Source organism: Thamnophis sirtalis, unplaced genomic scaffold (assembly GCF_051295495.1).
Source record: "Thamnophis sirtalis isolate CommonGarterSnake01/CBP01778 unplaced genomic scaffold, rThaSir2_p1.2 scaffold_4, whole genome shotgun sequence".
In the NCBI taxonomy this organism is placed as follows: Eukaryota; Metazoa; Chordata; class Lepidosauria; order Squamata; family Natricidae; genus Thamnophis; species Thamnophis sirtalis.
Genome location: NW_028261384.1, coordinates 79,144,789 through 79,167,501, shown reverse-complemented (window position 1 = coordinate 79,167,501; position 22,713 = coordinate 79,144,789). Strand labels below are relative to the sequence as shown.

General features: G+C 39.3%; 1 protein-coding gene across 1 annotated transcript in view; it reads left to right on the top strand.

Annotated features, from left to right (window-relative positions):
• The window catches only part of IGFBP3 (insulin like growth factor binding protein 3), a 36,337-nt gene extending 14,326 nt beyond the window's left edge, over window positions 1-22,011 (top strand). The window contains exon 4 of the mRNA XM_014069824.2: window positions 21,059-22,011. Within this exon, the coding sequence (XP_013925299.2) occupies window positions 21,059-21,184 (126 nt within the window). The 3' untranslated portion in view covers window positions 21,185-22,011. The remainder of the gene's footprint in view (window positions 1-21,058) is intronic.
• Window positions 22,012-22,713: the final 702 nt, after the last annotated feature.

Below are 22,713 nucleotides of genomic sequence, written 5' to 3'. Positions count from 1 at the left end.
CCCGGAATGACCGTTGCGGTGCTTGGTATTTGCTTTTTCTTATAGGTTCGTGCCACTTTAGCTAGCAACTTTTTTGACATTTTCCCAGGTTGCTTTTAGCATTGACATCCAATCAGTCAAGCTGACTGAGATGGGAGGATCCCTTGGATACTCTGGCATTGGGACAAAGTCCATGCCGCTCACTACCACTGTTCCCTCTAAGGTGCGCGGCTGCGCGGCCGCGCACATGGCAAGAAAATCCCGCGCAGCAGTTTCTAACTGCCGCGCAGTGATTTCTGCCAAAGCAAACGTGGGGAAGTCCTTTGCAGGCAGCTAGAACTGGCCGCCCGCAAAGGACCTCCCCAGACTTGTTTTGATGAGCACGGAGCGACTGACGGTAGTTTGTACCGGCCGCGGCCGCTCAAACTAGCGTCAGTCGTCCCTGTGTTCAGCAAAGCAAGCCCGGGGAGGTCCTTTGTGGGCGGCTAATCCTAGCCGCTTGTGCCCGACGCTGCGGCTGTAGTAACCCCCCAAAGCCCCTGCCGCCACCAGAATATCTGCTGCCGCCTCCTCCTCCTCCTCTAACAGCACTGGATTTGCCGCCCGACGCCGTGTCTGTGATGAAGCCGCCAAAGCTCCCGTCAGCAGCACCCCCGCCTCCCCCTCCACGTGGAGCACCTGAGCTGGCCCGCACGTTATCCCTCCCCCTTTCTCCTCTGCCGTGCTTTTGAGGAGCCATGAGGCCATGGGAGTTAGTAGAAAGGCGGCGGAGGGGGCAGGAGCAGGAAAAAAGGCCTCCTGGTTTCTGAAAAGCCCGGCGGAGGTGGAGGCGGCGGCAGGGGTAACCCAGAGCCCAGCTGAGGTGCTCCGAGCGGAGGGGGAGGCACTGCCGCCGTTGCAATGGGCGGGGGCGCCTGCGGGAGCTTTGGAGGCTTCACCTCGGCTGCAGCGCTGGGCAGCAAATATGGTGGTCCTCTTGGAGGAGGAGGGGGAGGCGGCAGCAGTTATTCTGGTGGTGGTGGGGCTTGTCGGCATCTTCAGCGGCAGCCCTGCCCCCTGTGAAAAAACCCAAAGATGGAGCAGATCCACGCAGATGATGTCACCGCAACATGACTGGAGGAGGAATTCTGGGAGTTGAAGTCCACAAGTCTTAAGCTGTCAGGTTTGAAGATCCCTGTGTTTTTTTTCCCTAAAGGGTTATGGGTGCAAGGATCTTGTAACTTGACAGCTTTAAGACTTGCATGCTTCACTTCCAGAGTTTCTCAGCCAACATGACTGGAGGAGGAATTCTGGGAGTTGAAGTCCACAAGTCTTAAGCTGTCAGGTTTGAAGACCCCAGAGGTTTTTTTTCTAAAGGGTTAGGGGTGCGAGGGTGTTGTAAAAATAGCTTTAAGATTTGCGTGCTTCAAAAGCTAGACTTTCTGAGCCAACATTTTGGTTGCTAAGCAGGAGCATTGTTAAGTGATACTGATATTATATAACACTTTTAATTAAGCGGGTCCTTTGAATAAACATAACTTTGAGTTTCAAATAATACTGATTTCGTTGTTGTCTTAGGTGACATCTGTTAAAAAAATTCAGGTGCTCAGGCATGAAAATATGCCGCTCAAACACTACACTTTTCCGCTCACACGGAAAAAAAATTAGAGGGAACATTGCTCACTTCAAATGGTGTGAGTCCCGTGCTACTGTGAACAGCATTATTGTACGCAATCTTAGCAAAAGATAGGTCTGCCCAATTGGACTGCTGATAGTTCACATAGCATCTCAGGTACGGCTCTACCATGGTGTTCAGTCTCTCTGCCCCTCCCCCCCGCATTGATGCTCAGATGAAAAGCTGAGCTAAGACCCTGGGATGACCCAACAGACTGCAGGAACTCCCTCCAGAACTTAGCCGTGAACTGGACCCCTCTGTCTGAGATAATTCTTTGAGGTATTCCATGCAGGTGCTAGATGTGCTTCAGGAACAGTTTGGGCAGCTTGTGAGCTGATGGTAGTCCACTGCAAGGTATGAAGTGTGCCTGTTTGGAGAACAGGTCTATTACAGTCCAAATCATCGTGTTTCCCCCACTTTTTGGCAACTTACTATAAAGTCCATTGCGATCTCTCACGGCCTTGTTGGCTCTGTTACTGGTTGCAGCAATCCGGGGTTTTTTCCCCAGCCCTCCTCCAAGGCCCCGCCAGCCAACACTGTACAGCTGACAGTGTCCTAAGGAGGCCCACCCTGTGGGATCTTATCGGCTGTTGGGAGGTATGCAGCAGTAGGCAGCCTCACAAATATGCTGGTCCTGAGCTGTATAGGGCTTTAAAGGTAGTGACCAACACCTTGAATTGCGTTGGGAGACCAATTGGCAACCAGTGCAGCTTGCGGAGGATAGGTGTAATATGGGTGTATCTCGGTACACCCAATATTGCTCACGCGGCTGCATTCTGGACTAGCTGTAGTCTCCAAACGCTTTTCAGGGGTAGCCCCATGTAGAGCGCATTGCAATAATCCAGCCTTGAGGTGACAAGGGCGTGACTGACTGTTTGAAGTGCACCCTGATCCAAGTAGGGCCGCAATTGATGCACCAGGCGAACCTGGTCAAAGGCCCCCCTGGTCACAGCCGACAAGTGGTATTCCAGTGTCAGCCGTGAATCCAGGAGGACCCCCAAATTGCGAGCCCTCTCTGAGGGGTATGTTTTCACCCCCCAGGATCAAGGATGGACTGTCCGAACTGTCCTTCGGGGGCAGCATCCACAGCCACTCGGTCTTGTCGGGATTGAGCACCTTGAGAAAGGTATAGGTTGTGTGCGCACATCGCATTGATTCCTCTAAAGCAGTGTTTCTCAACCTTGGCAAATGCTGGCTGGGGAATTCTAGGAGTTGAAGTCCAGACATCTTCAAATTGCCAAGGTTGAGAAACACTGCTCTAAAGTCTACACACAGTCTCATAGTTCTGTCTTTTTTCTCTTTGAAGAGGACTGGTGCCTCAACCCGTGGCTTGGCAGGCTCGATGAACCCTCGTGCTAGGTTTTTGTCTACCCTATATTGCCAAAAGTATTCGCTCCCAACTGAGTCTGATTATGTGGGTGGGTGAGCGAATACTTTTGGCAATATAATGTATGTATTTGCACATTTCTTGCATTTCCTAGGGCATAATGACATAGAGTTTGGGTTTGGTAGTTTTGCCCTGGGGATGATTTTGATGGCGCAATCTGCCTCACAATGAGGGGGTGCAGAATGTTGCACTTGATCTTGCTGAATACTTCTGTGAGGTCCTGATATTCCCCTGGGATCTGTTCAGTCTCTGGGGTTTCATTGGATGTGGCTGCCAGATGTTTTGGTGGGCTCTTTTGGGAGGTTCCCTTCATGGGTGGTGTTTCTGCTTGTTGGCGTGGAAGCGGTTGGGGCCCCTTTTCTATCCTAAGTGTGCAGGTATCCCCTTGCCACCAGATGGTCGGTCCCCACGTGTCTAGCCAGGAGAGTCCCAGTATGACTGCATCTGTCATTTTGGGGACTATTATGAATTGAATTACTTCCCAGTGATCCACTAGCTCTAGTCTCACTGGTTCAATCAGGTGGGTGGCATAGGCTTCTCCCATTAGGGACCTGTGGAACTGTTCAAACTAGATTGGGTGGACCAGTCTTTTTGCTCTGATCCCCAGTTTCAGGACTGTGGTCAGGTTGATCAAGCATCTAATGCAGCCTGAGTTTATTAGGACTGAAAATCCCCCTGGCTTCCTCTTTTTGGGGCTGTGAGGCATATTGGAAAAAGGAAAGGGTGAATTGGTCCTCTCACCATTGGATCATTTTCGCTCGTGTCATCACTGTCATAGGATTCTGGTGACTAGTCATTGCTTCCTGGGGTCTTCCCTCCCCCTTTGTCTGTGTAGGGAGAGACCTCTGCTGCCTGGAGGGCCTTCCGGGATGCATGGGTGGCCCATTCTAGTATGACTTGGTTGGTGGCTCTGACCTTGGCAGCAGGGTTGGGGTCATGCATGTGGATACTGTGTGGCCCACCCCCCGCATCTGTAGCATTTCAATGGACTTTGAGGGGGGGGCTGGTTTCAGGGCCTTCTGTGTTTCTGTGGGTCCCCATCGGCCGGGCAATTTCAAGTTGAGTTGACCTCTCTCTTTCATGTCCGGTGGCTTTCTCATGTTGTTAGTGTGCAATCCGCCATCAACTTTTATTGCTACTTGGAACCACTCAGAGAGTCGGTTTGGGATTTCATGGTAGGCAGTTTCTTGAGCAATCTGCTGGTCCAGACTTGTTCTGAAAAAATACATTAACAGATGCTGTAGTAAAGGAGCCTTCCAATGACTCTCCTAAATCCATGGATGTGCTCTTTGATGGGGCAGCCCCTTTGCTTTAGGTTGCTGAGCTCATCTTCTGCATACAGGTCCTCCTCCACCTCCTCAAATCTGGCCTCTAAGCAGTCATAGGAAGTCATTACACCTTGAAGTTGAGGGGTTCCTCTTGTGTAGGGCTGCTAGCCATTCCCTTGCTTCTCCCTCTAGTCCCTCTGTGATGGTATTCACCATAGCTCTGGGGGATGGGTAGAGGGGCCCATAGCATTCTAGGTAGATATCAGCTGAATCAAGGAACAGAGCTAACTGGTCTGAGTCCCCTGAATCGGAGCGGGTCATTCAGCCCTGCTTCTCCCACCTCCTGTCGGCCTCTGTATGCTTGCACTTAATATGGCTGGCCATCTTCCTCACCTCTAGTTCAGAGAGAGGAAGGGGTTGTCTACCCTGGGCAGACTGCCTGCTGCATGGGAGAGGCACTGGCTGTGGTTTCCAGCTCCTTCTCCTTCTGTTGGGTGGAGGAGGAGGGCTGCACTGCAGTCTGCATCTCCTTCTTTCAACAGGGTCGGATTTCCCCTCTCTTTTGGGTGGCATAATCATGAAGGGTGGTCCAGTCAAAATCCTCCCTCAGTTGCTCTATCGCATTCCTCTATCCACCTTGGGCTTTGGGAACCTAGCTTGTTCCCAGTCCCACATTCATCCTTGCCAGCTCACTCAGGACCCTTCCCTTTTCCTGGGCATTGGGGTAAGGGAACTCAACTTCAGCTGCTTTGGGGGCTAATTTCCACCAGTACTCATCCCTTCTTGCTTCTGCCACTGGGACAGGCATCTCAGCTTTGATATCTGGATCTTTGCTGTTTGGAGCTGGCTGCACTCCTCCAGTTGCAGTCAGGCTTTCTTCGGATAGTGTGTCTTCTGCCATTGTTGCTTGATTTTTCCCCAAGCACTCCAAATATTGGGGGAGTGCTTGGAGAGCCCAGGATTCAGGAGACCTGGTCAGGTCTCCAAAAGATGCCCTAATTAATTTACGAGCCTTGAGACAAAGTTCAAAAGAAATCCAATCATTTATTAGGAGTGACATTTTGGCGATACCTGTCATAGAGTCAGATCTAATTTCCGGTTAATGGTTGCTGACCCATACCCCTGTGTCTCCCCTCTCCTCAGTCTGTGTCGTAAATCACATCTAGCAATGAAGTGTTGCAGCAGGTTGTAAACTTTGCCTCACACGCCTGCTGTAGAAATCTGAGATCCGACCCTGGTCGAAGGTATGCATGGAATTCTCCCTCCCTTTCTTTCAATGTCAACTTGATAATAAGCATGGAAACACTTTACAAGTTGACACCCAGATCATCACATGCTTCACAGATAGATTCAGACAGTATGGCCTAAATTCTTCAGCTGGAAATCTTCTGACATACTTATTGTACTGATTCCCAGTCAAGTAGAAATTGCTCTCGTCACTGAAGATGACCTTGGCCCACTGTTCTTTGGTCCACTTGGCATACTTCTTGGCCCACGCATGTTGATGAGAGCAGTGAGCGTCTGTGAGCAAAGGTTTACTTCGAGCCCTGCAGCCTTTGAGCTCTCTGTCAAACAGTCTGTGACACACTGTGCTTGTTCAACTTTTACATCACATGTTTCACCCCAAATTCTTGTAATCTGAGGTTAGGTGAGCTTCCTGTCAGCCATCAAAATGTATTGCAGAGCCCGATCTTGTCATCTTGTCGACTTTCTTGGTCTTCCAGAGCAGAGCCTGTCATCAACTGAACCAGTTATTTGGTATTTTTCGATCACTCTGCTCATTGTGGTGCGATGGCATTTCACTCTCTTGGCTATTTCTATACAGGAGTAACCCTCGAAGCACAACAATGCAATGCCGCTGCTCAATACTGGTGAAAGCAAAGGCCTTCATCTTTGACCGCAGCCAGAGCTCAATTAAATTTCTCTATGCTTTTCATAGCAATAGCAATAGCAGTAGACTTATATACCGCTTCATAGGGCTTTCAGCCCTCTCTAAGCGGTTTACAGAGAGTCAGCATATTGCCCCCAACAATCTGGGTCCTCATTTTACCCACCTCGGAAGGATGGAAGGCTGAGTCAACCCTGAGCCGGTGAGATTTGAACCGCTGAACTGCTGATCTAGCAGTAGCCTGCAGTGCTGCATTTAACCACTGCGCCACCTTGGCTCAGTGCCTATTTATAGTAAGAGAAAATGACAACATTGATTGGCTCATAGATTTAGCCTCTGTGCATTTTGATTGGTCAGCCAAAGTTCACTGCTGATTGGCTGCTCTCAATCCTAACATTCTCAAAAATTCAAGTTGTGTTAGTTTTAACACATAAACTCACTCAAAACCTTAAAAAAACTTTCGTTATATTAATAAAAAGTATGCATCTCAATCCGACTACAGAAATTTTCATCAAAGTACTAATTTTCTGGGGTTTCTATGAGTGAAAAGTTGATTAAACATATAAATACAGATTAAAACTGAAAATGTGCAGGACTTTTTCACGCAGCTGTAAGTCACAGATCAGTAGAGCCAGTGCCCTTCAGTTTAAAAAAGGCAGCAGCTCTCTAAAGAAAATTTTAAAAAAGCAAAAAAAAAAAAAAAGACAGCAAATATTGCCATCAATATATGACTGTACTAGGTCAATACTTTGAATTATAAATAGCTGCCTGAGAGTGGCTAGAAAAAGTGGGTTGGGTTATGTTACAGATGGCAACTTCAGCAACTCCATGTATCATTCCTTTTTATTCTACAGAATATCACTTCTAAAATCTAGCTCATGGAAATGACATGCAAGGAACTTTTATTTCGTAGTAATACTGGAATTTCATCTGGATCAGCCCTTGAGGTTGTGACGTTTCTGACGAATGTGAATTATTACAGCTATCAGTGTCATTGTTACACTAAGTATGGTCAGTGTAGCTGATTCAATAATGCTGATAAAAGGCCTTCAGTTAAACAATGGATTTTGCCATTCAATTCATTCTCATTTGATTTTGCAAATATAACCTTAATTTTTTTCCTCAAGAAAACAGAGAAACTCAGCAATGTGGTTAGGAATTTTCAAAGGTGGAATCCCAGAAAATTTAGACAACATAATGTTTAGAAAAATTATGTGTATATTCAAATATTAATTAGAGATGATGAATTTCCATGTCCTTGATTCAATATATCATTTTGAATAGCATAAATTGTCTTCGAATTGATTGTTACATTAAGTTGAAAAAATGGGGAGAGGGGCTATTATATGCAGATATAAACAAGGTAATGAATACCCAGTAGCACAAAGTGAATGGGAAAATGTTCAGATCAAAAAGTTTATGAATTACAATAAATGTACATTTAGAAACACTGCTGAAAGATCTCACTGGTAACAGAAGGATACCCTGAAAAGCAAGTATTTTTAATTGATGCAGATCAAAATAAAGTAAAAACTGTTATGAGTAATCCTGATTCAGACCTAAACTGGAGTTCTTTGATGACAATCCTTCTTCAGAAACATTTTTTAGAACTCCATTACTTTGTTCAATATAGCAAATTCTTCTCTGCATAATCTTCCATTAAGGAGAAGATTTTATATCTTACAGGCCATCTCTTTGAACTAGCAGCTAGGTTATAGTACTTAATTTGCAAGGCTCATATGATCAAATGTTCTTCTATATACATAAAACTCCTTAACCATAACTTTTAGAGAAAGCATTAGAATGAAATATCCCTGATGATTAATTTTGTGGTGTGGAGAAAAAGCTTTCTTGTTTGTTTTAGGTATTTTTTTTTCAGGATGAGTGATTATGGTGAAGGATTTCTTCCATCTGATCATCAAATCAAAGTACTACAGATTAGAGTGGAATATAGAGAAAATTTTAAAAAAATCCCTGATCAATTTATAATAAATTAACAGAAATCCTGACTTCTAGTTGTCTAAAAACAATAAAAATGAAGCTAGTATAAAAAATAGTTTTGAGATTTATGAAACAAGTGTAACTGTTTAATTTGAAGAAATGTGTATTTCTGTTCCCCAAAATAAGTTCCTAGATTGAGAAATTATGAATTTATGAATTTATTTATGAACCTTGTCGTGAATCTTCAAGGTTTAGGTCTGTTCAGTCAGTAATATAATTCAAGCTTCCCTAATATGTATATCTACATTTATGCTGAGATTCTAGAAATCATGAGCAGCTCCAATATATCTTGAAAGGTTGGCCTAGCCCATAAACATCCATATATTTTTTCCAAAGACTTTTTTTATTTTTTTATTCTCAAACATATCATTTTAAGTATACATTCACATGTTTGTTATTTTTCTTTACATTTATCATTCTTATACATTTATTATTTCATTTAATAGGTTATAACATACAGTTTGGGTTGCTTTATTTACTATCCCTTCCTCCTGTTGTGACACCATTTTGTTTCCCCTTTTTTTCTCCCTCCCTCCATTCTCTACTTACTTACTTCCTTCTCTCCTTCCCCTTCCTTCTTCCCCTACCTTTCTCCTACTTCTACTCTTCCTCTTCCCCTTCCTACCCTCTATCCTTCTCTTTCTCTCCCTTCTATCCTCCTTTCCTTACCTCTTTCTTCTTTCCCCCATCTTCCTTTCATTCTCTCCTCTTCTCTCCCTTTCTTTCTCTATTGTTGTTGGTGTATATTTCAAAACTCAGTTCCATAAACTGAATATGAACCAAAATATAATATCAAAGGTTATATAAGTAAACTGGATTTGTGATATGAAAACCGATCAAACATTAATTTAGATGGAACTTCCCTGTCAGATTCTAGATCAAACCCGCCACAGGTATAGCAATTATTAAAGTTATATTTATTTTTCATGGATTATTATATTGACAAACTTGGCAGTCATCCATTTGAAATTTATGGGAGTGACGTCTGGATCAGAAGTTGCAGATAGCTCAAAGGTATGACCACAAAGTCATACATTTGTCAGTTTTTAAAATCAAACACATGGAACACATGAAGCTGTACGTCACAACCTCTTCTTCCTCCTCCCTCCTTCTCTTCCCCACAGCATAGATTGACTTTTAAAAGAAAAATTAGGTTGGCTGACAACCTATCTTCTTATGATTGATTTTCCAGGAAACACTTCCAGGGGCCATTTTACAATTACGCAATTTTGACTCCACTGCTTTTATTAGAGAATATTATTAGTAAGGTGTTCTATATTTTTAGATGGGCTTTTATATGTTTGGAGAATTGAAAAAGAGGAAAGTCATCATCAAGTTATCAGCCAACCTCCTGTGAATTCTGAAAAGTCCAGAGGCTTTTTAAAAAAAAAAAAATCTGTGTTTTTATTGTTTATATTACTCTTATGTTAGTTTCTCTCTACATAATAGTTTAGAAGCAGCTCTATCAAATCTTTTGACATCATGTTTATGATGTTTATGACATCACTGTCTCCTGGTACAATTGTTTTTTAATATTTTTTTTATAGAAGATTTTTCTGATTTAAAAAAATTCACCTTAAAGTCCAGCTCTTAGCAAATAAAATTTCATTGACAATATAATTTTTTTTCCGGTTTTTCAAACTTGAAAATTAGTAATTCTTTGTAACTGATCAGTTGGTATGCATGATTTTTTAAAAACAATGTGCTATCATATATTTATACATTAAACTTAGGCTAGAAATCAGGATATTGTGGATTCTAGTTCCACCTTTGGTTAATTTTTGATCAATAAATCTCTCTCAACCCTGAAGAAGATGGCTAACCATTTCAGAACAATCTTGCCAAGAAAACTTCAGGGACTTGTTCAGGCAATTCAGGCTAATTGGAGGAAATAAGAAGGGAATGGAGGAAGTTTGGCAATGTGTGATCCTCCAAATATTACTGAATAAAAACTTCCATTAAGGTCAATCTGCAATATAATGGGAGTCGTAATTCTACAAAACATAGATGGTTAAGCATCTCTCCTGAATAATGCGATTCCAATTGATAATCACTGATACCTTTATTAATCAGTCTTTGTAATGTAGAGCAGATAATATTTTCCCTGCTCTATGAAGTTCAAGTACAAGTTAACTTCCCAAGAATTGTGATTCTATTCAGCAGGAGGGTGGAATATTAGGAATAAGTAATAAGAGTGTCTCCCAATAAAACGTAAAATTATTGCTCAAGACCAAATGTTCAATGACCAAAAAGCTGACAAAGATAATTCAATAATTAGTCATATATGCCTTTTTTATACTTTTTACAGAATTTGGAAGCTATCTTCAATGTGTAGAATACAGAAACAAGTGTACTAATTTATGAAAAATGAGCAGGGTGGTAGCAATTCAGAGACACAGAGAAACAGGCTAGCTTTTCAAAACTTGTCATACCCTTTGCAAATTTCTGCCAAATGCTTCAAACAGCACCAAGCATTGCTCCCTTCCTTACCTGGAAAAGCATAAATCCCAATCCCCGTTTGAAATAAATGCTTGTCAGGGCTACATATTCTTGCATAACATAAAGCAAGAGAAGAGGCAGGTTTGGGGCAATGGGCAAGCAAATAGCACGGAAGACTGTACAAGATTGTTCTTCATCTGACAAGACAGACCTCCAAGACTCAAAGTCTCATCAAATTCTGATGAACTATTCAGTGTAACCATTTAAACATTCTGTCCTCTTAGAGCACAGCTGAGGGGATTTCAATACCCCTCTTTTTGTGGAATGTATCTGATGCTTACACCAATATGGAGGACAGCAACAGCTGCTACCACATGATGTCTCCATCTGAAATTACTGCAAATGATAGCTATGGCAGCAGCAATGATTTCAAGAAATGTTTTACTATTGTTCTCACTGTTAGCCAGGGAACAGCTCCAAGTAGTAGAAATTATATTTATTGCATATAATTCATTGTGTTTTTACTACAGCAGCAATCAGATCTCTTCTGAAGATTTCTGATGTAAAGAATGAGGAGTTTTCAACAAATAATGATTCAGTTTTAACAATGATGTCAGGATTCAAAAAACGGTTACTAATATTTAACACACAACTCCAGTGAAACTGCACAGCTTCCCCTCTCTATTACCTGAACTTTATGAGCCTCCATGATTGAAGGAAGAATAAAAATAAATGTATCAAAATTCAAAATCATTGCGCTTCAGAGCTATTGCCTTCAGTGAGAAATAGAATAATTTGCACACAATAGTCAACGTCTCAATATTTGGATTCTAAGAAAAGCAAAAACCTTTCATTGCAATAATTAGAAACCTCTCACTATAAGCATAAAAACAAGGAATGCTCAACACTAGGAATGCTAAGTCCCAAATAGATAGTTGCTTTTGATGCAGAAATATCAAACTTTCTGAAAAATGGGACTGCTTTAATACATTGAGGAAGATATTTCACTTATGCATTGTCCTATGCAATACGCATATTTATATTGGACCTACAGTTTTCTGACAATGAAAGATTTTTGAAAAGAAACCGGTAAGGAAAAGACTGCCTCTCCATGCTGCTCCCCCAATTTCTGTGCATCTTTGCCCCATTGCCCCATCCTGTAGCATTTGAGAATTAGTAGATTTTTGTTCTGTTACATGTACTTAAGTTTAGCATAGATAATCTCAAAGTGTTAAGACATTTCCTCTGTCTTATGGATTCAAATTTTATTTAAATTTAAAACTCCTCTGGTACCTTCTAGACTTGATTGGTACTTAAAAATATGATTATATAGATACATTAGATCATGTGAGCCCTCGGTTTCAGTTTGTTGACAGTTTGTAGCTAAAATGCACAAACTAGGAAAGTAGATCAATAGCACCTGGCACTAGGAATTTATATTGAATCCAGGAAATAAAGGTATAATAAGTGATTGTATTAAAATGGATTGTTAAATTTATACCTCCAACCTTTAAAAAAAATTGAAAGCAACAGAAGAAAGCTTAATGGGGAAAAGGACTTTGAATTCCTTGTACCAATAATTGACTTGTGAGAATCGAGAGTGATAAACTAGTCAGCATTAGTAGCCATTGACCCAGCATACATTGAATTTTTGGGATAAACATGTAAAAGATAAATTTGTATTTTAGCTGAGCTCAAATTCTGATGACTACACTGACTTCGTAGTTTTCTTGGCAATAGCAAGGAAATGGGAAAGAAGGAACAGTATAAATGAACTCTTTCTCTCTTAGCTTGACTATTTTATTGTTCCTGTCCTATTGAAGCTTTACTTGCTACTTACTTTCTTTTGGCATTGATCTGTCTGAGTATTATTTCAAAAAGACAGAGGAAAATAATTTACTTTGTTCTCTGTATACAGCTATATGGATATGTTTCCTAAATGGGGCAAAAGACTTGGAGTAAAAGTAAGATTTGAAAGCGCCATGTATTTCCTAGAAAGAAAAAGAATTGAAGAGAAGTTGAAATTGTAACAAAAAACTCAAAAAATTAGAATATCGTGCAAAAGTTCATTTATTTCAGTAATACAACTAAAAATGTGAAACTAATATATGAGATAGACTCATTACATGCAAAGCAAGATATTCAAGTCATGATTTGTCATAATTGTGATGATTACGGCTTACAGCTCATGAAAACCCCAAATCCGCAATCTCAGAAAATTACAATATTACATGCAATCAATAAAACAAGGATTGTACATAGAACAATATTGGACCTCTGAAAAGTATAAGCATGCATATGTACTCAGAACTTGGTTTGAGCCCCTTTTGCAGCAATTACTGCCTCACTACGGCGTGGCATGGAAGCTATCAGCCTGTGGCACTGCTAAGGTGTTATGGAAGACCAGGATGCTTCAATAGTGACATTCAGCTCTTCTGCATTGTTCGGTTTCATGTCTCTCATCTTTCTCTTGGCAATGCCCCATACATTCTCTATGGGGTTCAGGTGAGTTTGCTGGCCAATCAAGCACAGTAATCCCACAGTAATTGAACCAGATTTTGGTGCTTTTAGCAGTGTGGGCAGATGCCAAGTCCTCCTGGAAAATGAAATCAGCATCCCCATAAAGCTCGTCTGCAGGAGGAAGCATGAAGTGTTCCAAAATCTCCTGGAAGACAGCTGTGTTGACTCTGGACTTAATGAAGCATAGTGGACCAACACCAGCAGATGACATGGCTCCCCAAATCAACACAGACTGTGGAAACTTCACACTGGACTTCAAGCATCTTGCAGTGTGTGCCTTTCTATTCTTCCTCCATACTCTGGTTTCCTTGTTTCCAAATGAGATGCAAAAGTTGCTCTCATCAGAAAAGAGGACTTTGGACCACTGAGCAACAGACCAGGTCTGTTTTTCTTTAGCCCAAGTAAGACGCTTCTGACATTGTTGTTCAGGAGCGGCTTGACAAGAGGAATACAACATTTGATGTCCAGCATCCGTCTGTGTGTGGTGGCTCTTGATGCACTGACTCCAGCCTCAGTCCACTCCTTGTGAAAGTCCCCAACACTTTTGAATGGCCTTTTCCTGACAATCCTCTCTAGGCTGCGGTCATCCCTGCTGCTTGTGCACCTTTTTCTTCCACACTTTTCCCTTCCACATAACTTTCTATTAATGTGCTTTGATACAGCACTTTGGGAACATCCAACTTCTTTTGCAATTACCTTTTGAAGCTTTACCTCCTTATGGAGGGTGTCAATGATAGTTTTCTGCACAAGTGTCAGGTCAGCAGTCTTTCCCATGATTGTGATTCCTACTGAACCAGATTGAGAGACCATTGAAAGGCTCAGGAACCCTTTGGAGGTGTTATGGCTTAATTAGCTGATTAGAGTGGGACACTTTGAGCCTCAAATATTGCACCTTTTCACAATATTCTAATTTTCTGAGATTGTGGATTTGGGGTTGTCATGAGCTGTAAGCCATAATCATCACAATTATGACAAATCATGGCTTGCACTCTTGCTTTGCATGTAATGAGTCAATTTCACATATTAGTTTCACCTTTTAAGTTTCATTACTGAAATAAAGGAACTTTTGCATGATATTCTAATTTTTTGAGTTTCAACTGTATTTGAGAAGATAAATTAATATGGAAAAAGATTAGTTTGAGGAAAGTGAAGATACAAGGTGAAAGATTTATACAATCTGAAGAGAAATTAAAAATCATAAGTGGATAGTTTATATTAAAGGAGTAGGAAGTTTGATCTACATAAAGCTGTACCTTGGAGAAGATACTGAAAAAAGGATCTATATAAATAGCTGAGGTTGACGTTCTGAATGGATAACACTGACTTGCCCTTAAGAGGTAACCACAAGGAGGAATTGATGTTGAGGTTTATTTGATTTATATGCCGCCCTTCTCCCAAGGACTCAGGGCGGCGTACAACATTAAAAAAAACACATAATACAAAAGTTAAAAAGAAATTAAATAGGATATCCCCAAACCCAATTGAAATTGACAGTGACACATTTTTTTAAAAAGAATTAAAATTAACAGTAATCAATAGTTTGATTTGTTTTGTTCAGGCCAGGCTGGCTTGCTGGAAAAGCCAACTTTGTAGGGCGCGTCGGAAGGACCGGAGGTCAGGGATTATACGAAGCTCCTGGGACAGCTCATTCCAGAGGGAAGGCGCTCCCACAAAGAAGGCTCTCCCCCTGGGGGTCACTAGCCGACACTGTCTGGCTGACAGCACCATGAGGAGGCCAACTATGTGGGATCGCACTGGACGATGGGAGGCTACCGGTGGCAGTAGGTGGTCTCGCAGGTACCCTGGGCCTAAGCCATGGAGCGCTTTAAAGGTCATAATTAGTAACTTGAATCGTACTCGGAAGACAACCGGCAACCAGTGCATGCCACCTAAAAGGGGTGTAACATGGGAGTACCTGGGTGCCCCCATGACAACCCGTGCATCCGCATTCTGGACCAGTTGAAGCTTCCGGGTGCTCTTCAAGGGCAGCCCCATGTAGGGAGCGTTACAGTAGTCCAGGCGAGAAATGACGAGGGCATGGGTGACTGTGCACAGAGCATCCCGATCTGCACTGCCTCCAGGCATCGGGGCATCACATCGAGGGCATCCTTTGGGTGGTTTGGGGTAGAGATGAAAAGTTGGGTATCATCAGCATATTGATGATACCATACCCCAAAACCACGGATGATCTCACCCAGTGGTTTCATATATATGTTGAACAGGAGGGGTGAGAGAACTGACCCCTGGGGCACCCCACAAGTGACGTGCCTCGGGGTTGATCCCTGCCCTCCAGTCAACACAAACTGCGACCGATCTGGCAGGTAGGAGGAGAACCACCGTAAAACGGTGCCCCCCCACTCCCAACCCCTCGAGTCATTGCAGTAGGATACCATGGTCGATGGTATCGAAAGCCACTGAGAGGTCTAATAGGACCAGGACAGAGGAACAGCCCCTATCCCGGACCTGCCAGAGATGATCGACCAATGCCATCTCTGTGCTATATCCGGGCCTGAAACCCAACTGAAATGGATCCAGGTAGACAGCTTCATCCAGGGACTGGGGAAGCTGACATGCTACCGCATTGTCAACAACCTTCGCTACAAAGCGAAGGTTGGAGACCGGACGATAGTTGGCTAAAGAAGCTGGGTCCAGGGAAGGCTTCTTAAGGAGGGGCCTCACCACCGCCTCCTTCAAGGCGGTGGGAAAGAACCCATCTCTTAACGAAGCGTTGGTAATCACCTAAGACCTTTGGCTGAAAAAAAAGGTCCCTTGCTTTTGGAATGGATTGTTTATTTGTTTTTGCAAGTATGTTGAAAAATACTGCTGAAAAGAAGGCATTTTAGAACTGTAAGTCAGGTTTTTTTAAAAAAATAATACGTTATTAGTATATGATTACCATATTTGTAATTATTTTGATTCAGTCTAAACAAAGACCTTAGGGATTGGTTGATAATTTGAAATTTGTTGTCAGCATTTTTTTTCTTGCATTGGCTTGTTTTATTTATTCGCCTTAATGGGAATTTTCTGTTTTTCTATATATCTCAATTAAGTTTTTCTCCTTATTTTATTCTTTGTTTACAAAATGCCATACAGTAATCTGAATAAGGTTAATAGATCTTTTGAAGATTGCAGTGTGCAAGGCATTGTTTTGGGCAAAGATTGTGGTTTGTTATCTTGAGTATTCCCCAGATCTTTAATTCTGATTTCCCCAAAAAGGTCTGTTTCAGAATCCATTAATGTGGGTTTTATCAATCTCCCTGTCCTTTATTTACAACAGGAAAAATTGTCCATATATTTTCCTATTTAACTATGCATTTGTTTTTGTTATAGGGCAATTGCTGTTGTAAGATGACAGTTCCATTGCCTTACCAAAAATATAAAAAACTTCCCACAATTTTACTATTGTTACAATTACCCTACCATTAAGGTAAAATAATCTAGCAGCGAGATTGCAGAAAGATTTTAAGAAGAAATAGCTAATTTGAAACATTTGCTGTTTCAACAGCAACACTTCCTAGAGCAATACAAATGCATTGGAAATGTGTACCTGTCACAGCGATAGATAATATGATGTATTTCTTGCATTGTCCCCCCTTCCCCCAATAATCTAAGTTTTAATAAAAATATAAAATAATGTCATTACAGCAACATTTTAAAATTTATACACATATACATACATATATATCACATCCTTACCCCTGAGGAAACTATTTAAATTTTGCTAGCAAACTTATGATTCTAGAAAAGGTCTCATCTTCATATTTCATTTTCAATCTTAGCTTTGCTTTGGAGGTTTTTTCAGCAAGTTTATTAATTTTCTTACTTTAAAAAACTGGCTATTTTCTGCAACAATAAGCATATATTAGAAATAGAATTCACCTTTATTTTTTGGGAGATGATCTGCTTATTAATTTCTAACAGACATTCAGGTTCCCTAAGTGAATTGTATCCTAATTAGATGGAGAACCAGTACAGTATTCCTATCTATTTTCTTCCTATCTGTCAACTGATCTAGCAGTTGTATGCTGTTACATGACAGCAAAAATATTCATTTATATTTTATCTGCTAGTATTAGTAATAGCTCAATTAGTCCATTATGAAGAATGGGACATCATAAAACTCTGTTGGAGAATCTTTAAAGGTTTTTTTTATTATTATTTTAACAACATTTTACAATGTTACTTCTAAATATATTCTGTTATTCTACTGGACAATTTTGATTCTATAAGCAATATGTTTGCATGACAGTTAGGTATGAGTTTTTGGATCAGTGTCAATAATGATTTCAACATAGCAGATATTTATTGCAGACTTAGACTCTCTTACAATTAGTATCTTTGCTTTTATGTAATTCTTTTTTAATAATCTTCTTTTAAAGGAGATATTTTTCAAGCCCTTTCTGATTTTTTTCAAGAGTTTCTCCAGTATGTAATTGGATGAAAGTTGTAAGTTAAGATGACTTTGTTAAAATCTCAATAGTTTATACTCTGAACCCTGTATAACTGAGTCTATCTAGTTAAAACATCATTGGTGAGCTGTGTTAATTAGATGGCTAATTTGGAATATATAAACTTGACAGTCTGTTGAACAGACAGATTTTCATTTCTATAGGTAAAGGTATATGTAATCTGTATTTGTAATATTTAGCATGAATAAGACAATAAAGAAAATGCCATTGCCATTTATTGTTTTTTCTGAGTCAAAACCACTGCCTAAATTATATTAAAAGAATTTGATTTTACTGGATATTATCTATTAAGACAACTGCATGCATAGGGTTTACACAGATTTCCAGTATACTTAGCAGGTGTTCAAGTGATAACTCTGTTGCAAGATATTATATATCTGCCAATAAATGTCCACTACAAGTATGGAATTCCTCTGACAAACAGATGCAAGTAGTGTTGTCACTGTAACCAAAGCTGCTTGCACAGCCATGTGTTCTCTTTAAGGTCTATCAAGAAGCAACTGCCTTTCTTTCCCAAATAAATCTCATGCATAATTCCCATGAGATTCCGTTGTAGCCATTAAAGGTTGATGAGGCACTGTAATGGTAAGACAGCTGTGGTGTGTAGTGTTTCATTGCATGATTTAGAATTTTTTGGGGGGGGTGAATAAGAATAGTTCTTTCTTTAAAAAAACATTATTACATTTTAAAAAGTAACAGGAAAAAGGGGGGAAAGGGAATAAAAATGGCAAAAAGTTAAAAAAAATAAAAAAGGTGCAGGAAGCAAAAAAAAAGACTTCTGACTTTTTTCAATACTGATAAAAATGAATAATTAGGCATTCTCTTACTCTATAAAACATTTATAATATTTCTGCAATCTTACATGAACTTGCTCATTTAAAAATTGGTTCAAAAATAATTATTGATCATTAATAAAAAATAATGTTTAAAAACAGACCTTAGCAAAATGCTAAAATAATCAAAGTAGCCAATTTTAACATCTTTAATTCATTTTTCCAAATCCACTCTTTGTCACTAATTTTACATTAATGACATTTTTGTGCAGTATATTGTATTGCCTGACTAATATAATCCTGAAAAAAAGAAATTTCCTCCATTATATTCATCCAGTATAACAAGTTTCCTAATCTCAATTGCGTATCCATCCTTACATTATTTTTAAAAACTAATACTGTATTGAAATTGTTTTGAAATGCCTCAGTCCTTAAACTAATATATTTACCAATAATCAAAATTTCTTTCAATGAAAATTATTTATTCAGCATAATCAGTACAATTAAAAAAAAATTGGGCACCATCTTACTGTACCCAATCTTCAGAACAACACATCCAACAAAATCAACTATTGAAATCTTTATATAACACATCTTAAATAGGCATGCCACTTTTTATATCTTCTCTTTCCAACATATGCCTCCTACTTTTCTATTTCCTCCAGGCCTTCATTCAGACTCCAGGTTGTTGGTGGTCATGTAGTCCCTACTGTTAAGGTTCTATTACATCTTGATCAAAATCTTGTATATTTGTGGTAAGGAAGTCAGTTCCTTTGAATGAGAACCTTTCAACCTTTGAAAGTTCAAAATCACATCTTCTCACTTGATCTAGTGAAATCAATAGATTTACTGCTTAGTGTACATCTAGTAAAACAAAATGTTACTTTCTTTTTCTTAAATTTCATAGAGATTTCTTTCAAAGTAGTTAGGTTTGCAGGCTTTTAATCTTAAAATGATTACAAAAACTTGTTCCTGTTCTTTTTTCAATAGACCATAGAATCATTTAATACTAAATCTGTATTTATTGGTTGTCGTTCTTCCTCATTTTTATTATTATTTTATTTATTTGTGTTTATTTCTTTCATTTATATGCCACCCATCTCATTGTGGAGCAACTTGAGTGGCTTACATCATAAAACAACTATATAAAATAATTAGTATGTTAAAAATATAAGGATTAAAATTAAAAAGATTAAAATTTTTAAAAAAAACGATTAAAAGGGACCAATATATAAACAGGGTAGAATTGAGATGAATGTTCCACACAGATAATATCCAATTTATTGTCCACTATTTTTTCAGTTTTCTCAAACTTGACTTCAAAGGATTGTAATGATTTTTTTAAAATAGAAGTTCCATCTCTAAGAATATACTCTAGTTCTTCTTTTCCCATCATATTGAATAGCACATTCTAGTGGCAGATGATAATTGTAATTTATGATTTCTTAGTAAAGGAAGAGGAGGCATTATAAAGAGCTCTCCCAATTACATTCATCAATAGATCCAAACCAACCGACATAGAACTACCCACTCTCATGGCCTTCCGAAAGGCTATTAAGACCTGGCTATTCTGGCAGGCCCCGGGCTGTTGAACTCATGGCTGAGGTCCAGCCCCAATTAGACTGGGTGTATGTTGTGGCTTTTTAAATCTGTTTCTGTGTTTTTAACTTTTTTATTTTTAAATGTATTGTTGTAAGCCGCCCAAAGTCCTTCGGGATTGGACGGCCTATAAATTCATTAAATGAATGAAATGAATGAATGAATGAACTAAGTAAAAACAAATCAATGTCCCAATGGAAGGCTAAGAGGGGGTAGGGGAAACTATAGACACAGGTTCTTCAAAAATCAAGTTTTAATCCTTTATTTTTTTTAAAAAACATGGAGCTGTTGAACCCATGCCTCCCAGCTCCAAACCTTGATTTTGCAACTCTCTTGTAAGCATCAGCTATCTGGAGAACCCATTAGTTGATTTCTTGGATTCTCCTTGCATTCAGAGAATTCTTTAGGATCCAGGAAACCTTCCTGGGCCCCAAAAATAGATGAGTGTAGGCTGCCACTACAGAGAAGCTCTTGAATCTGCCACTAAGAATAGTTATTTTGTTGTGATAACAAGAACTTTAATAACAATTTGGATAGATAATTTTTTCCCTCAAATTCTTTGAGAAGGTAATCAAAATACCAATTATTCACCTGATAAGATAAATGTTTGATCTAATTCTTTTAAAAGATGATAAAAATACCACCTATTCTCAAAGTTGGTAAAATGTGTATTGGATTCATTGGATACAGTAACATGATTTTAAACATACTACATATCTGTCAGCAGCACTAGGACGTTCTAATGTTAAATAAACCATGTTTATCTTATTTAATTTAAGATTAAATTTAATTTTTTAATTTTTTAAAGATTAATTTTAATTTTATATGAGACAGCATAGAATTTTGGCATATTATCCAAATCACTAGGAGACATTTTTCTCCAAATGCTTGGGATAGTTTTAATATCAGTTTGAAATGTTTAATAAAAATAGTTATTCAAAGAATGCAATTAATCTTTATTGTGATTTTGTTTTAGAGAAATACCATTATCTTTATAAAGTTAGGGCCTAGCTCTAAAACTATTAAAAGTGTTTAGATTTTTAAAAATATCAATAAAATGTTACTGTTCTTTGTTTTTTAGTGTCGTCCATCCAGAGGCCGGAAGAGAGGCTATTGCTGGTGTGTGGATAAATATGGGCAGCCACTCCCTGAATATGATGGGAAAGGGAAAGGAGAAGTCCATTGTTACAATTTAGAAAGCAAATAAGAGGAGGCCACTATCTTCCATGGAGTCTGTATATGGCATCTTTACCAGTCAAGGCCTTGGAGTGACTGGGCTACAGCATGGAATGCATTGGACTTGGGAATTCTGAGTTTTGGCTCCTATCTATATTGGGGAGAGTCAATAGCTCTGGATTCCGCAGCTGCATCCTGCCACTGATTCACTTTCTGCTTTCCATAGATTTATATAGGGAGCTCTGAAATCCCAGATAAATCTGCACTATTGATCCCCAGAATGAATAAGAATAGCGAAAAGAGGCACTTCAGAATGGATTCAGGGAGCATCCACTCACTTTGGTTTTCGTTTTTTAAATAATGGCCTGTGACCAATTTGATCCCGAAAGATAATCATGCTTTTATTTGAAGAATTTGTAGACTGTAATCATTGTGAAGATATAGCTATGACCCAACCCAAGCTAAGCACTTTTAAGTTACATTGGCTATCCAAATATTTAAACATCTTCCATTGAAATAAAAGAAACTTACATTGCAATCTCTAAGCTTAAGAAAGAGTCCCATTAAATTCAGTGGGAATTTATAATTGATAAATGTGTAGGATTGTGCTATTAATAGTGCTTATCTTGGCTGAATCAAACTCAAGGTTTTAAACTAAGCTGTTTTTTTATACAGGTCTTACAAGAACTTTATTTCACGGGTAAAACATGTTTTATTAAAAGAAAAAGCTCAAAGAACTTTTAAAAGACACATGTTTCTACTTGGTTATTTTTCCTGTCAAAATATACTGTATTATGACTATTCTGTTAGTCTGTATTTAATATAATTTTTTAATAAAGTATTTAAATGTAACATCAACATCAATGTTATCCAATCATTATGGTATATGCTTCCAAACTGTCTTTCACAAAGACTTACCAAGGTCGATGCACGTTAAACAGACAATTTAAAAGTAGAGTATCCACTGTTTGTGGATCAATCAATATTTACAAAATTCTAAATATATATTTTATTCATTTTCACATTCCATTTTACAGTCACTTATATACTGGATATTTGCTATAAGAAAAGAAATAAAATAAAATAAAAAAGAAAACACAACTCATCATCATTCACAACCCCACCTGACACTTCCATCCTCCATATACCCCATCTTCCCCCTCCAACTTTCCTTTCCTCCCTCTAACACTCCCCTTCCCTACTTCCCTTTCCCCTCAAACCTTCCTTTCTCCCCTTCCTCCTAGCATTCCCCTTACGCCCTCCTTACATTCCCCTTACTCCTTCCTTACTCCTCCCTCTTCTTTCCCTCTACCTCTCCCCTTGGTGTGTTCCTTTATTCAACTCTTATTTATTAATATTGAACTATAATATGATAAAAAATAAAGAATAAAAAAAATAAAATAAACCAAGGAAAAAAAAATATAAAGAAAGAAAAGAAAAAAGAAAGAACAACCGTATACAAGTGCATTCTTCTTCTTATTGAAACTATATTAGCACCCACCCACCCACCCCCCATAGATCCCCATCCCTAATCCCCCCGACTTCCCAGGGCCCACACCT